Source organism: Ziziphus jujuba, chromosome 8 (genome assembly GCF_031755915.1).
Source record: "Ziziphus jujuba cultivar Dongzao chromosome 8, ASM3175591v1".
NCBI classification, from domain to species: domain Eukaryota; kingdom Viridiplantae; phylum Streptophyta; class Magnoliopsida; order Rosales; family Rhamnaceae; genus Ziziphus; species Ziziphus jujuba.
In genome coordinates, this window is record NC_083386.1 from 14,662,889 (window position 1) to 14,680,035 (window position 17,147).

General features: G+C 31.9%; 2 protein-coding genes across 3 annotated transcripts; one reads left to right on the forward strand and one right to left on the reverse strand.

The window, feature by feature from the left end:
* Positions 1–1,929: 1,929 nt before the first annotated feature.
* Positions 1,930–2,643, reverse strand: LOC125421555 (uncharacterized). The gene has a single exon (XM_048470763.2). The coding sequence runs from the start codon at positions 2,641–2,643 to the stop codon at positions 1,930–1,932; it is 714 nt and encodes a 237-aa protein (XP_048326720.2).
* A 1,897-nt stretch (positions 2,644–4,540) lies between these two features.
* Positions 4,541–14,146, forward strand: LOC107413653 (uncharacterized). 2 transcript variants are annotated; one of them, XM_060819722.1, is made up of 13 exons: positions 4,541–4,794; positions 6,358–6,573; positions 6,649–6,810; positions 6,945–7,033; positions 7,997–8,105; positions 8,394–8,461; positions 9,579–9,656; positions 10,905–10,969; positions 11,935–12,001; positions 12,089–12,271; positions 13,064–13,120; positions 13,251–13,346; positions 13,755–14,146. In XM_060819722.1, the coding sequence occupies exons 2-13, from the start codon at positions 6,363–6,365 to the stop codon at positions 13,884–13,886; spliced, it is 1,317 nt and encodes a 438-aa protein (XP_060675705.1). In that variant the 5' UTR covers positions 4,541–4,794; positions 6,358–6,362; the 3' UTR covers positions 13,887–14,146. The 2 variants fall into 2 exon arrangements, with proteins under 2 accessions (XP_060675705.1, XP_060675703.1); XM_060819720.1 differs by having other exon boundaries at positions 4,542–4,794; positions 6,358–6,810.
* Positions 14,147–17,147: the final 3,001 nt, after the last annotated feature.

Consider the following 17,147-nt stretch of genomic DNA (forward strand, 5'->3'; position numbering starts at 1 on the left):
GCAGGGAGCAGCGGCGTGATCGAGGGCTGTATTAGGTAATACAAGGAAAAATGCTGGTATTAGGCTATACAAGGAAAAACACGGGAGCATATTAGATAATACAATACCCTTCCCGTGTTTTTTATCACCAAATACAGTATTATACAATACATTACAACCCAATACACCCCAATACACCCTACCAAACACACCCTATGTGTCATGAGTATAAAATGAAAATAAATTAAAGTTTAAATGAAAGAACAACTTCAACACAAGTAATATATAAAGTGTCTAAATATCTCATTAAACTCATCAGATGCATAAACTGATTACATTTCCATCATTCATCCCCAAGGTGAAAACTATTATATACAATTGTCATTTATGCTGTGCATAAAAAACAAACAAAAATCACCTACTTACAATGTCATATGCACAAAAAGATAGGATATTACATTTCATGATAAACCCAATCTATCTAATTGAAAGTCATTGTCTAAAGGTCAATACCCCACTACACTAAATAAACAAAACATAAGAAGAAGCCCCTACTGGTTAACTGTATCCACTTGATGACAAGTCTCTACTATTCTTGCTGAGAAGAAGCCCCTGGAACATTTGAGGTCGATGTGGATGGATTGCCACTTTCATTATTCCCCTAAATTTCGGAATATTATAGTTAAAATATCAATTAATAGTTATTATTCAATTCAATGAAACTAAATAAAAAAAATTAAAAGATTAATTAAATTACCTATAAAGTTCTTTGCTTTTTTGTATTTCCAACAGAGCATGATCTCTTGTTGTGACTAATGGTTTTGCATATGCCACATTTAACAGTGAAAGATCTCGTTTGTTTTAAAGTTGATTCATCATGTGCCCTCCTCCTTGTCATTTTTGACCTTCCAGGTCTCCTGCCATATGTTGAAGGCTGCACCCTTTCCACATCAACTTTAGGCTATAGTGTCTCATCCAGTATAGGGTCAATCATACCACTATAAGTCTTAAGATATGCTATCTTGGTTAAACTCTTGTCAACATATGCAACAGGCTTCATCCTCATATAATTGATAGCTACCATGACATGCTTACATGGCATTCCAGACATTTGCCAAGAACCACATCCATATTGGGCTTTGTTCAAGTATACAATAAATATATTTGTTTCATCTAAAAGCTCAATACAATAAATATGTTTGTCTCATCTAAAAGCTTATACTCATCATTACCAGCCCAAATAACAATTAAATGTCTTCCTGCCTTATGATTCCTATTCATCTTAATTTGGACATTCAATGGAAGATCTATAGTCCATGACAATGCCTTACTTTCTTATCTCCTGAACCTACCCATCATTTTCCTCCTCAAAAACTCAAGTAATTGCAGTATATGTTTGCTCCTATACATATTTATTTGATTGTTAAAAGATGCAGTCATATTGTTGGTCACATTCATCAAAAGCATGTATGCTCTAATGACAAGCAGGCACTTCCATCAGCTATTCATAAGCAGCTAGACTAACATTCTTGATGCCTTCCATGTTTTCTTCAAATTCCTTGACATTTGTTGATTTTGCTGCTGCCTAGAACAACTTTTTTACCTTAAACCCTAGAAATTTGCCTTTAAAATTTGCAAAAATATGCTTAGCAGAAAATCTTATTTATCATTTGGAAAAATCTCGTTCAAAGCTGTCAAAATCCCTTTTTGCCTATCAGATATAAAAATAATTGTTCTAGTTTCATGCACCCCAATATACTCATTTAGTAAATTCAAAAACCATCTCCAACTATCTAAGTTCTTACTCTCACAAATACATACTGCCACAGGAAATATATTGTTCTTACCGTCCAAAGATATAGCAGTTATCAACATACCACCAAATTGTCCTTTCAAAGGGCACCCATTCAGACTTATGAATGGTTTACAACCCTTTAAGAACCCATCCTTCTATGCAGGAAAACTTAAGAAGAACATCTGAAAAGTGGGGTTTTTAGACAAATCATTCCTTTTAGCCATTACTTGAACCATTGTACCAGGGTTCTTAATCCTTAAAATATTTCTATACTTATGCAGTTTTGAGTAACTCTCGTCATGACCACCACATAACCTGGAAAGTGCCTTGTTTTTAGCCCTATACAATATTGAATTCTTAACCTTCACTCCATATCTTAATTTAACCTTTGCAAACATCTGAGCTACATATATGTTAGAATTGTCCTTAAACTCTTGCTTAAACTTTAGAGAAAGCCACTCAGCAGTCACCAATGAATTTATGGTTAATTTAGTACATGTATATTCTTCATTATATGTTTTAACTTGAAAATTTTGACCACCAAGCATTGGGGATGCATGTATTCTCCATGGACATCCTTCTACAGCACAATGCATAATAATTTTATCCTTTTCATTTTTAAGTCTTATATAACCAAATCCTTCTTCTATGGCATAATCCAACAAAACCTTTCTATAGTTGATAACATTGTCAAAAATCAGTCCATTACACAAATAAGATTTTCCATCTGGTCTAAGCATGTAAACATTGCCTACCATCTGCCTAAACATTGTAACAATTGGGTTCTCTCCTTCAGAATCACTTCCAACACTCCAATCATCATCATTTAACTCATATACTTTAGAATTATCATCACCTTTAAGGTTCATAGTTGAATCCTCGTCTACACTGGGGTCCCCATTTACTGATTCATCTTCACTCCATTCAAAATGTTCTGAGGCATTAAAATCACCAGGATTTCAATATTACATTGAGGAAGGCTCGATTCAATTTTAGATTGGGATTTTGAAGGGGCAACTGGTTCTGTTTGGGGGTGAGATTGATGTTGAGCTTGGATAGGGGTGGTAACTGGTTCTATTTAGGGGTCAGATTGATGTTGAGCTTAGATAGGAGTGGCACCTGGTTCTGCTTGGGGGTTAGATTAATGTTGAGTATCAATTTCAACTTGGATAGGGGTGGCAACTGATTCTGTTTGGTGGTCAAACTAATGTTGAGTTTCAGTTTTAGCTTGGATAGGGGTGCAAACTGGTTCTGGGTTCTTTTCTGGGACGTCACATGAATCATACATTTCTAATGGTAAAAAGGCCACCTCCATTCTGATTCTCTCAACACCTTTTTCTTTAAACATTGCAAACAACTCCAACAAATCCGCATCATTCTCTATAAACATATTATCTCCTGTAGTCCAAGGTAATCTAACTTTAATAAACATCTTCTCCCTTATAATGGTTTTACAGCCACAATTTAAGAACTTAGCATCATTTAAAAGGTTAATGAGACTATACTCCTCTTCATCTACCCAAAATGGATCTTGTTAAATCCCAAACATATCTATTACAATCTCAAATAACATTTGCTACAAATAAGAAGAAATAAACAAATAAAAAATAAATAAAACTCAATCTCCTTTAATAATTATTTACCATTCAAACACTATATATCAAAGGTTCAAATACCACATATCAAGAATAGAAACCTAACCCAAATCATCGGAAATGTACAGTAACGAAAATAACAAACCTTCTTGTTCGAAAGAGCTAATTTTTTTCTCAAGTATTTCCCTTCTTAGCTATCCAAATCCACACGAATCGTAAATCCTAAATGAAATCAAAAAACAGAGTAAAAAACCCAAACAAACACATGAGTCAACAATAAAAACTTAACATAAAGTTACCAATGGTGGTTTAGGTTTCTTTTTTTTTTCCTTCCTCTTTTCAGTATGAGCTTTTAGGCTTTTTGAATGTGTAGTTTAAAGATATAAGGGGGGAACAATGGGTAGAGAACAACAATGATGCCAATTTTGTGGGTAAAGACTGCACAATGTGTACAGAACAACAATGACACCAATTTTCTGAGTAATACCCATGAATGTTTGATTACAAATTTGATAGAAGTGAGAAATAGAAACTTCTACAGCACGATTTGCACATTACCAAGTCTTTTTCAACGTCATCTCAAGCATGAAACTCCATTTTTAATCTAAAATTATCGTATTATCCATTTTCAGTTAAATCTAACAAGAAAACTTAACGGGCAAGGAAGCAAATGGAATTATACTAGAACGAAGGATTATATTTGTAATTATACTAAATCTGAGGGGGGTTCTAAATGAAATTAACCAAAAAAAATAAGTATACCAACTTCATGTATTTTATACTTTTGTTTTGAGACGTATTATTTTATCCACAAACTGGAAAAAAAACAGGTTTTGCATCTTGAATAGTGCATTTTATAAAAACTCACATTATTTCAAAAATTATTATTTTCTTACTAATTTTGTCCAAACATAAAGGTTCTTTTTTTTTTTTTTTTTTTAAATAAACTTTGCCAAATTAGTAGAACATAATTCATAACAATAAAATAGAGTTTTATATATATCTAATTTTATCAAAATTTTGCGTTACAAATTTTTTTTTTTTTTTTTTTTTGAGTATACAAATGTGTGATTAGGATTTAGAATAATATTTAATATTTTTTATTTACAATTACATATATATATATATATATATACATATATAAAACTCAAGTTAATGAAGCTTTTGATTTCCACCCCAAAAAAAACAAAAGAAAAAAGAAGACGCTGAAAGTGCGTGTCCATGTGTCTTTGCTTCCAATCTCTCTAAGAAAGAGACTGAAAGTGGCAATTGGCAGCACTTAAAAACACCAAAAGCACCCAAAACAAACACAGCAGCCCAGAAAATCAGTTTTGGCGGAACCCAACCCACCATCTCTTCTACGCTGATCATTTTCATCCTCTCTCTCTCTCTCTCTCTCTCTCATATTCCTCTGCTTTTTAGTTGGTAATTTTTCTCTCTCCCACCCGCCTCTTAGCTTTTTTTTTTTTTTCAAATGTTTCAATTACTATTTTTGTTAGACTAATCTGATGCTGATTGCGATTTCATTTGCACGCAATTTTCTCTGTTCGCAAGCTGAATATCACTTTATTGTGCCGTTTGGTTTCCGGGAAAAATGCTGGGAAAGTTTTTAGCCAAAAATAGCATTTTTTAATTATCGAGTTTGGTTTTGATTTAGATTATTTATCTTGAATATTTATGCAGCGCACGGTGTGGCTTTAAAATGTTTAGCTTTTTTGGTTTTTCTCTTTGGATTACTCAGCAACCAAACGGGTTGTACTAATGGTAACATTTTTTTGGAACGTAATAACAATTTAGAATAAATTCGTGAGAATGCTAATGAGCTTATCTGGAAATTAGGGTTTTTGATATGGGGATTTTGCTATTTTTTCCTTATAGTTCCAGTTGTAAGGAGTTGGGAACCGTAGCTAGATTCACACTGTAAACCATATGGATTTTTGCTTCTGAAATTTGAACATTATCTTCTCAATAATAATGATAATATAATATTTAGAAAAATGTTTAAAATATAATCCCATGGAAACGATCTTTTGTTCATGCACAAAATAATGGAGGTAAAAGCACGATGGATAGTCATTGTCGTTATGACTTAGGTTTTAGATTGTATTTGCCAACTGATTTTTTTTGTTGAAAAAATACCTTATAGGTCAGTCAAGTAAGTCATACAATTCAACTGAGAATGTAGAAGTTGAACATGCATAATCCTGGCTACTAATTAGTTTGGTGGGTGGCAAGTGCAACAGTTGGGGTTGTCATCTAGAATCTTAAACACAAAGCTATATCAGAAGGAAAAATAGATTTTCTCTGCCAACTTAATGCAATGAGCTGGCTGATATTGATACTAGCATCTAGAATTGTGAGATGGACACCCCTACTTCAACTATTGTTCTTGGTTTTTGTGAATTTTGTGATGGAGAGCTGCAGATGAGGCCTTCTTTGTGGTCGCAAAGATAGCTCCTTTATAATGAAAACTGTAAAAATAAATTCTTAGTTTTATCATACTATTACTGCTGACAAGTTTTGTTCGTGGCTTATTTTATTTCATTTCATTTCATTTCCAAATTGATCTGTAGATGTTTTCTGTTCCATTTATACATAGTTTGTGGCATCTTTCTTGGTTGAGATTGATTTGGACAAGTATCAACTGGTTCCAGACTTTGGGAAGTGACAGAAATTGGGTCCCTCATTGCTGTTATGGGTTGTGAGGAAGGGTGTTGCCTGATGTCAATTTATGAGTGTGTAATAATAAAGTGTTTTCTCTTTCCTCAAACAAGAGTTAGGTACAAAGTAACGATTAGTAACCTTGTAGACTTTTTTTGAACTTTATGTTATTTCATTGCCAGATGCATACTGGAAATTGGAATGCCAATATTTACCTTGAACCAAATTATTCCTTAATTTTAATTTTTCTTCCTATTAGTTTGGCAACCACGTTGAGGGTCGTGGTAATATTATTTCAAAATTATAAACAAGTTTGTTGAATTGTAGACAATATGGAGAATCCAGATGCAAATCAGCTTCCTGAAGTAGATTCATTGCCAGATGGGTTTGTTGAAAGCTCTACAGAGGCTCTTGCTCCTCTAACTCCGAGTGTTGAACAAGAGAGGCCTCTGGATGATTACAAGCAGGATAATATTCCAGAAATTGATAGTTCAAACGAATCCAGGCATGAGCTGTCTGCAAATGAGTTTCAAGAATGCCAGGGTAGGGCAGAGAAGACCCAGAAACTGAGAACTTTTCCTGTTCAATTATCTGAAACAGATAATTTTGATGCTTCAGTGGACTTGGTTGAAGTGTCCGGAAAGGGCCGTGTGGAGCAGACGGAAGGGACACCAGTCATACCCAATTCAGCTAATTCTGTTTCAGATGCATCAGCTGCAGTATTGGACTGCTGTGAGGTAAAGGAGCAAAACGAAGCACAATGTCAAAGTTCGGAGAGATGTAAATTTCTTTTCCTTGCAATTGCTCCTTATGTTTATGAAACTGAGTATATATATATATATATATATGTAGTTATGTCCCTTGCTTTTGATATATGACATTTTTGGTGCACTCATGTATCATTACTTTTGCAGCCACTGAAGGAGGTCTGGATGCGCCAAAAGGCAATACAAAGGAAACATGTTCAAGGGAGAATGCTGATGCTTCTAAAAACAGAAAACCTGTCAGTAAAATTATACTTCTTGATCTTTCATTCATATAATAATAAAAAAAAAGAGTTATTGTTCTTAATTTTTTCCCCTTTTATTTATTATTTTTTTCACAATCAAATTTGATTTGTGAAAATTGTAAAGGCCTTAGGAAAATTATTTCTTTATAATTATCTACAGAGAATTCCTTTAAAGTAATTTAGATTTTATTTTTCCAATCTCCCAGAAAAATAATTCTTTGTAATGTATGTCTTCTAATATGTGTGTGTGGTCAGATGATAATTTCTTAGATTTTATGTGAAGGTCTGCTAGTTGATGCTGTTTATTTTCTTCCTTTTTCACCCCTGTATTTTTAGGTATAGCCTAAACAACCATCACATTCTAGATAATATGGTAAAATTGACATGTAAACTAAACAATTTCAACAATTCAAATTTCACACATTAGTTTCTACTTCAATTGTAGGTGTCATAAGCTGTTTAGAATAGCTCTCTGGTTGAGCATGCTAGTATTTAGTATGTGTATTTGTGTGGGTGTGTGTAATGGTTCTTCATGCTGTAAACTAATATCCTTATGTTCTACACCGATTCGTTTCTTTGTTAACAGTTATGTTATTAAACTTTTATTTTTTTTTATTTTTTTCTGTTACCAGTTATTTTATTTTATATATTTTTATTTATGATAATTATTTTGCATCTTCCCACTCCACATTTTGGTTTATCATTGATACTACTGAAAAAGAGTGTAAGATCTATTATTGATTATAAAGTTTATATGCTTCTGATTGGTCAAGTTATTCTTGAATCCTTTATAATGCAAATTTCGATTTTATCTTGTTTGCTAAAAAAGTACATCCTTCTGAGTCATGTGAAATGGATCTTTTGACTTGCTGAGATTTAACTTATTTTATATATATATTTGTATTCACAATTATATACTATGACAAGTCAGTTCACTAGCTTGTACTATTACCCCAGGAAACCACTGAAACTAAACGCAAGAGTGTGAAGCGTACCTTTAAGTCAGAGAAGGAGTTTCTGGAGTTCACTTTGAAGTATCAACAAGTACTTGCTGAAAGAGATGCAGGTAAGAGATGCAGGTAAGTTAATCATTATACAATATACTTATGTTTACACCATGAGCTCTTGAAAAAGAATGATGCTGATATTCACTCTGGAGATGCAGGTTGAAACTTGTTGCTGTTAGTATTCTCTAAATGAATTTAAAATTTTTAATTACAAAAAGACACCATATTCTTATTTCAAGAAAATTGATTGCTAAGAGGTGTATATAGTATCCTAACTTTTATACCCATCCACATATTTAGGTAACTTTAAATTTATATGATTAAATTCACTCTCTTTACATTTGCAGCTATTGCTGTTCGAGATAAGCTTGAGTCATTATGTAGGGAATTACAACGTCAAAACAAAATACTAATGGTAGGTATCCTATATGTGCTCTATCTTCTTCCTCCAGTAGTTGTTAATTGTTTTTGTATATTTAGATTGTCTTGGATGCTTGAGATTAATTGACAATGGTTTTGGGTCAAGGTTGGTCATGCAAAGCTCATGTCTCATATTCTTTCTAATCCCTGACCTCACTCCATCCAACCCCACCCAACTTCAAATTCCTTTTTTTAATGCAAGTTATGGTTAATTTTGTTCAGGACCGGGTGAAATTGAAGGATAAACTTTGGCTTTGCACTTCAGATATTTCACTGGAATTTAGCTGTCTTGGTAAAAATTTAAAGAACAAGAAAGCATGATAGATTAATTATACTTGCTATACAGCCTGTTGGCAAAAGTAAATGTATTCAGTTCATGATAAAAGGGACTGTGTTTGATTTAGAGCTGAAGTAGACTTGTTTGTAATTCAACAAAACTCTCGAAACTCCTTGCAACATCCTTGTAATCATTGGATTCTTGGGGTCTTCACTCCATTACACATAAGTTGGAGAGTATGCAACTGGAATTTTTTTTTTTTTCTTTTTCCTTTAGGTAATTAATTATAATGAGGCTTTTAGTTTGTCAGCGATCCTTTTCTTATGTAGTCACTAGTCATTGATTCATAATATTGGTTTATCTACTTTAAGGTTGAAATTTGATATTAAACTATGTGCTTTGCAATCAGTCATGCTTCTATATGCAATGGCTTTATATTCATGCTGCCTGGTTTTGGTACATTTGTGCACTCTATTGCCTACTACTTAGGCTTTCAGTTCTCTGAGCACTTGTAACAGGGAACATTGCAGTTAAATTGAAGCAACTGGTTGAAAGGGGTGTATTTTTCAATTTTTTTGTTTGATAAATTATAGACCTAGTGATGAACTATTCTATTGGTGGGTTTCACTTTTTTATTTGCTTGATTCATTGAATGATTGAGGTTAGTCTTCAGTCTTGAAATTTAATTAATTCACATGAATGAAGTGTGGTATGTAATACTTAGCTCGTGATACTGTCTCTACTTTTATGGTTCTTCTCGTACAATTTTAATACGATAAGTGTAAAATTGGTTTGTATTCATTTTCTTACGATGGCTCTCTTGTAATTCTAATAGGATGAATGTAAAAGGGTGTCAACAGAGGGACAAAGTTTGAGATTAGATCTATCAGCCAAATTCCAAGATGCGATAAAGGTATAACTTATATTTATTATTCTGTTGAAGTATTAGGACTCGACTTAATTTGGGCATTTCATCCGTGTCTCTTTTTACCCTAGATTCCAAGGAGAAACAATTTGTGTATTTTATAGGTGTATTAAGTCCTCTAGAAATTAATAATATATGATTCAAAATGTAGAATGTTTATATATGAATTGTAGACGGTTTTGAGGTTGTACTAACTGTAATGTACTTATAGGAATTTCTCCAGTGGATGTATCCAATCATAAAGTTTAAAGAAACTATGGTTGATGCATCACAAATGATATTCTAATGACATGTGAATCTTGACAGATCTTGTTTTGGAATTACTGGTTATTTTTTCTCAAATTTGTTTGAAATTTTGAATGGAATTTTATGACATGCTATAAGTTACAAGTTTGAGGTTAGAAGTCCTCAACAAAGTTTGAACTCAAAACCTTGTATTTATATAAATAACATAAGCACCACAATTGTTGATGTAGTTTTGATGTTTCAGCTCTATCATGAGCTGTAGAAATTGCACAAACAAAATTGTGGAAGAAACAGTGTATGAAGAGTGTGTTTGGTTGGAAATGTAATCATGCTTTGCTAATATGGGCTTGAAAACTACCAGACTCCTCAGAAAAAGAAGTGTAAGATATGAAATAATAAAATGAGAAAGCTGAAATGAGATTTTGGGCTTTACTTTGCATTGAGATAATCCAACAGAGAGAGATCTTGACATTCTTGATCCTCTCAATATTGCTGCATGTACAACAGATAAAGTTTCATTATTTTGAATAATAAGTAGTTAGTTTGATTATCTTGAATTTATAGGAACTGTTATGATGATTTGACCTATAGTTTATTTGCAATTGCTTATAGTCTGGTTGAATAGCATGTTTGAAGCTTCATGTCTGATTTATCAATGTAGAGTTATGCAAGGGAGTTCACATACATAGTTTAAAGCATAAGAAAATTACCATGGATATGATATGAGTTTCCTTGTCGAAAGACCATACATTGCAACATGAGTGTGAGACTCCTAATAAGTGTCTATGGTGTGATGTCTTGTCCATAAACTGATAATGCTTACAAAGGAAAGTTCTTGTTGCATAGATTCTTTCTTGAGTAAAAAGTTTAAATTTTCCCTTCAGTGCCACTAGCTACTTTTATATTTTCCCATAATATGACACCTTCAGCACAATATTTGGTATTTTGTTATATCTTATATAGTTTTTTAAATAGTTTCTTTGGTTATAGGATGTGGGCAATAAGCTAGAGGAGCAGAAGGATGAATGTCTCTCTCAGCTAAAGGAGAATGAGATGTAAGATCAAGCATGTCAGTGGAGAATGTTAATTTTTACATTATTCTGTTTTTTCTCTAAGAAACTACTTTGCTCAAATAATATCAAAAGTAATTAGTATATCATGAATAATGGCTCGAACGTCACTATGGTGCATGCAAAACAATTAGAGCAGAATGATATTTATTAATTTATAAGTTAGAATCTTCAAAACCCTTGACAATTTATTTTTCAGACAATGGGATGTAATTTTTCAACGAAGTAATGAATTTAGAATGTGACAACTGAAGCAGAATGGAGTTTAATATTCTTTATACGGAAACAAATGGTGCAGAGAGAAGTCTAAGTTTATTTATCACTGGTTATATGGACTCTTTGCCTTTTTGTTTCCTTTCGAACCATTTCTGTCCTTGGGACCTTACTACATTTATGGATCTAAAAAAGGTAGTTCTTTCTTAGGTTGCATTATTTCCATATCATTAAAAAGAATTTGTGTTGTCATTCATTTGGAATATAATCTTTACTATATAAGGGATTCCCTCTCCCAGTGTCCCCTAGTTTACCGAAGAGAATCCTTAGTTAGTTAACATTGTATTCTAAACTGACAAGTTTGAAAATATCATTTTATAGGTTAAATATATTCAAATTACATTTTCAGCAGTCTCACATGTTCCCCACCAAAATTTGAAGCTTACATTTTGTTTCCTAAAACTCAAACTTCCAATTCTTAATTTAGTTTGGCTTCTGTCCAACAGTTGTCGAGTCTCTCATTGCTCATGGTAACTAGTAATGGTTCGGATCATAAGCGCAAATATTTTTCGTTTAAAGTAAAAGTAAATATGAAAGCTAGCTTTTTCTTTTTTCTTTTTGGTAAATAAATATGAAAGCTAGCTTGTGCAGGTGCTACTTAATAACTTGATATTGTTGCTCTTTTGTATCTTTGTGGTTTTGAAATTTAATCCTGACATAAATAACTTCCTATTTAGGTTAAGAAGTAATCTGAAGCAGCTGGCCGATCAATATGCACTTTCAGAACAGCAACATGCACAGAGGGTAAATTCTCAAGATGTACAGAAAAAGTTAGAATGACTTCTAATTTTCTACAAGGATGGTTTTAGTTGTTTGGATTTTGATGTGCAGTTAAAGCAGAAGGAACTGGAACTTCAGATTGCTGATTTGAAGATAAAGCAACATGAGGAGAAATTAGTGCAAGAACAGTCACAGATGAAATTATATGCTGAACAGGTTTCGCAGTTACTGGCAACTGAAAAAAATTTGCGGTTACAGTTGACAGCAGATGGAGAAAAATTCCAACAATTCCAGGTTAACTTTCTGTTTTTGTGTCTTACCATACAAATAATATCTACTGATTTTATTTAAATTTTGTTATTAATAATATAGAGATATTTAATAGAATTTTCTCACTGATGGAAGTTCTGACTGGTTAGACATTTCGGAGGGTTCATTTCCTTTTGAATGGTAGATGTATAGCCACTTTAGTACAAGATATGCATGCAATACTTTTATCACCAAGTTACAAATTATTGAAAAAATGTAAACATCTGTTGCAGGTAAAAAATCAGTAATCTATGCGTGCTCATCTTTCATCATGGTTATCATCAAGTCTATTTGTAGATTTCTATTTTCATGACATCTGATCACTGGTTTGAGGTTGTGAGGATTTTAGTTTGAAGCCATAGTGTTAACAGAAAATTGTCGAGCACATTTATGGTTACTTGTCATGCTAACTCGTAAATAGCAAATTCACAACTTGTCTGCTTGATTAGCAAGCTGTGAATCCCTACTTGTCCCTCCCTGTGTTATTGCAACTTGGGTAATTGTGCTTAGACTTCACAAGCCTTCCAATGCTTTGACTTGCTAAACAAGGTTGATGGGTAGAGAACTCTCTCTTGTTCTAGGGATTAACCACATTACATGCTCAACCTAGCAATATTGGGTTTTCCCTTCTGCAAATGGAATTTGTTCAAGGTGCATGGCAGGGCACCTTCTTAGTACTTGAAGCTTTATGTTATTTTACCTGACCTTAAATCCTTTCTTTTTTGGGCTTTATGTTATTATACCTGACCTTAAATGCTTTCCTTTTTGGTCTTCCAGGATGCATTGTTAAAAAGCAATGAAGTTTTTGAAACTTTTAAGCAAGAAATTGAAAAGGTATACTTATTTCTTCGAGTTACTAATTAGGATGCACTTTTTCTGATTATTTAGTCTTAGAGTTGTAACAACTGTATGATTTGTTCTGTTAAAGAAGTTGCCTTTCTGATTGTCACATATGTAAACATAGATGGCGAAATCTATCAAGGAACTGAAGAAGGAGAATTTATTCTTGAAGAACAAAACGGATAAATCAGATATTACTCTTATAGAACTTGTAGATGAGGTACGGTTGCTTGCATTTATATGATTATCATTTATGTTATTCATCAGTCGACAGTACATATTCAAATCCATACCTTCCCAACCTTATGACTCCCTATTTTCCTTCATGCTGCTATGGATTTCATGACTGTATATAGCTTGTTTCAATCCTCTTTGTTTTTCCATTTTATTGACATTTTAATTTTCAAGTGCAGAATTTTATACATCAGCAACTCTCTGCTCTAGCTTTAGCTCATACTTTCATCTACTATAGTTATCATTATAATCTCCCTGCAACTTAGATGGATTTTTTATATGTCCCCTAGCTCCTCTGTTTTTTGGATATACATGGTGGTTAATTGCTTATGAATTGCAAAATAGAGTTTGATCTTATGTTTAAAAAAGTTGGAATTTCTGTTTCTCCATGCAGCGTGAACAGTTGAAGAAGCGTTTGGAGAGGACGAGGAATCAGAAAGAAAAACTCGAATCATTGTGCAGATCGCTTCAGGCAGAAAGGAAAGAGAATTCTGGAAGCAACAGCTCGGATTCTGTTGCAGTATGAATGCCAACAGATTCAAATGTATGCCTTTTTACTGCGGTTTTGGAATGATAAGTTCAATCAAGAAGCAGCAAAAGAGACTATTATATGTTTTGAGTGTAACTATAATATTCTTTTAGCCTTCTTGTAATTTTTGAAAATTTAAATACAAAATTGTGTCTTCAGCTTATAGATGATATCCAAAGTTGGTAGGTAATCATTTCATTGTTTGACATTTCTCTGGAATGATGGAAATTGCATTTCAAGCAAGTTCAAAGCGTTCATACCTCTGCCAATTGCCGAACAGATAAGGATGCAAATGCAATATATGAGCTTGAGCCTGAGAAAGTTATTTCCCACCTGGATAAAGATGCAAAATCTCAAACCTCAGCCATTGAGTAAGCTCTTTCCTATTCTAAAAGTGTTTGGGATTTGATGATATTGGGTTTGATATTAACCGGTGACGAGTCTGGTTCTTGTGTAGATTTATTTTTGTTTTCGCTTCCCAGCTCATATATTTATAATTTGAAATGTACTATTATGTCTGTATGATTTTCAAGTCCCATGGTAAACCAACTAATTTGTCTAAACTGTCAAATTCAAAAGGTTTTGATACATTCCAAAATACTTTCACAACTGCCTATCCTGCTACTTCGAAGCTTTACATGGCAAGAACAAAATAACATGTACAAATTTATGGGTCAGGTTCATTTTGTTATTTGAGTGTTAATTTTCTAAGTTAATTTCACTATAGCCCTCTTCTATTTAGTACTTTCTAGTTTTTGCTTGATGCATTTTGGAAAATGGGGCTATCCTTCTCTCTTGCTTCATTTTTAGTTGGATAATTCTATTCGCGCAATAAAACTTACTAAAAACATTACAATCTTAATAATTTTTTAACATTTTAATAATATACATCTATAAAATGTCATAAGTAGTTTCAAATACTTAAAACAAAACCAAAAAATCAAATGCTAGATACAATACTAAGCGCAAAATATTTTTCTTTTGATTTCATGTTACATATTACCCACAAAAAAAAAAAAAAAAAAAAAAAAAGGCGCTCTATACTTAAGCTTTTGGAGTGGACATTCGAATACCAAATTTCAGCTTATGAGAAAATAATAAAGCCAATGTTCGAATACTTCTAGACGACAGATGAATGGAGACGACGATCGGCAAATGGACAATTTTGCAAATGGTCAACGACACATAAAGAGATAGGAGAGAGATGGAGAACAAGGAAAAAGAGGTTTTTTTTTATTTTTTTATTTTTTAAATAATAACAAATATCATCACAATGATTTTTATAAAACTTCTATTGTTGAATTTTTAGCAAAAGAGTGAAAAGCCAAACTCACCAAGAATTGAACAAATGGATGTTTAATAAAGTGGAACACCTAGAGCTTTTTTATTTGATTTTGATTTCTTAGAACCCTAGACCTAAAGGAAAGAACTTTTGCATGATGCCTTTTTTTTTTTTTGGCTAAAAAATCAGGCTTGTTTTTTCTTTTAATTTTAATATGACCGTATATAGACTATATACAAATGTATATAGTAACTTTTATAATATGAATAGAATTGTTTTTTTTTTTTTTTAAATTTTGGTTTAGCCTCTTTGCATTTTATTTTTGTCTCAATTTTATCCGATAAGTTAATCAAACTATTATTCAGCTTTTTATTTAAAATGATACATTTAACTGTTTTCTTTTATTTATGTATACAAACAACCTTTTTTTTTTTTATCAAACTATTATTCAACTTATATATTTTAGGGTTTTTTGGAAAAATAGCCACTTGCCACATTCAAAATTGAAAAATAGCAAAAATTAATTTTTTTCTAAAAAAACTAACCAATTGTGGATAAAAATATCCTTAACTAAATTGAAAATTATTAAACATACCACCCTCTTTTCCTTTTTCCTCATTTTCAAAGAAACACAAATTCACCTAAATTTTTTTTTTTACTCTATCGATCTTGTTCTCCTTGGCACTTGCTCTCACTCTCTTTTTCTTGTATTTTCTCATTTTTGAAGCTAAACTCAAGTAAAACTTTTCTCTTTTTTCTTTCTATTAACTTCTACATTATTTTAATTAAATGTAAAAATATTTTTGCTAAATGAATTGATATTTTTAAGGTTTTTTTTAATATGGATATGTAATAAATTAGTTTATAAGCTGTTATATTTGAGTTTAGAAGTACTTAGGTTACATATGACATGAAAATGGAAGAAAAAAAATTGTGTAGAATTGAAAAATTGCGAAAACCAGTAAAAGCGAAGGAAAATTGACAAAAAATAAGAACTTCCGCCATTTTCCATCTGTTTGTCAATTTCTTCTAATTTTATGCTAATTTTTCGCTAGTTTTCAACCAGTAGGAAAACGTTATATTTGTGGAAAGAAAAAAGAAAAAAATGGTTTTTTTGAGATAGTTAAAATGTTTGTTTAGTATTATTCATATTTTTATATATTTATTAATTTAGTTTAATATTATTTATTTAATTTTGTAGTAAAATAGAAAATGATGATATTGTAATTGCGATTCTATATGATGGAACATTGGTGCGAAATGATGGTGGTCATTGAAAGTATCAGAATGGTAAAAATATAATGGTTTTCATTGTCAAAAGATGCACAAAATCAAAGTTAGAAGATAGGATTTTTAATTCTATTGAGATAGATAGAAATGAATATTTGCTAAAGCTAAAATTGATATATAAACGATATGCAGAAAAGTTGGATCCTACAGAAATACGCAATGATAGGGATGTGAAGTGCTTTCTTCAAGAAGTGAGAAACAGATGAATGATAATGATGCGACCTCTATTGCTAAATCCATCTTCATCTTAATGGTTAATTGTCATTAAGATATATATAGTAATAATTGAATTAAATATATATATATATATATATATATATATATATATATATATATATATATATATATATATATATATATATATGTATTATGTGATACCCTATTTTAAAGAAATGTTAGTAATGCTTGTACCACTGCATGAGACTGAAAGATTTTATAGCTAATAAATCTATTGGACTTTCATTCGTTGATTTCATAACATATTTTGTTTGCACTCCTATTTTCATTCTTTTTTATCCCAATATTAATTTATTCATCTATTGAAATAATTTTTCAACCGGAGGAAATTAATTTCATACAGAAGGAAATTTTTTTGAAGGAGGAAACTTTTTTCCCATTGGAGAAAATTTTTTCTGACAAGCAGAAAATTTTCCAGACGCTAAAACTAAGCTGGACCTAAGGGGTTT

Excerpts from the sequence above, each read along its gene's own strand:
- LOC107413653 (XM_060819720.1), top strand. The coding sequence starts at position 6,363 with ATGGAGAATCCAGATGCAAATCAGCTTCCTGAAGTAGATTCATTGCCA. Across the intron at positions 7,034-7,996 it reads CTTCTAAAAACAGAAAACCT|GAAACCACTGAAACTAAACG; the intron begins GTCAGTAAAATT and ends CTATTACCCCAG. Across the intron at positions 10,970-11,934 it reads CAGCTAAAGGAGAATGAGAT|GTTAAGAAGTAATCTGAAGC; the intron begins GTAAGATCAAGC and ends CTTCCTATTTAG.
- LOC125421555 (XM_048470763.2), bottom strand. The coding sequence starts at position 2,643 with ATGAACCTTAAAGGTGATGATAATTCTAAAGTATATGAGTTAAATGAT.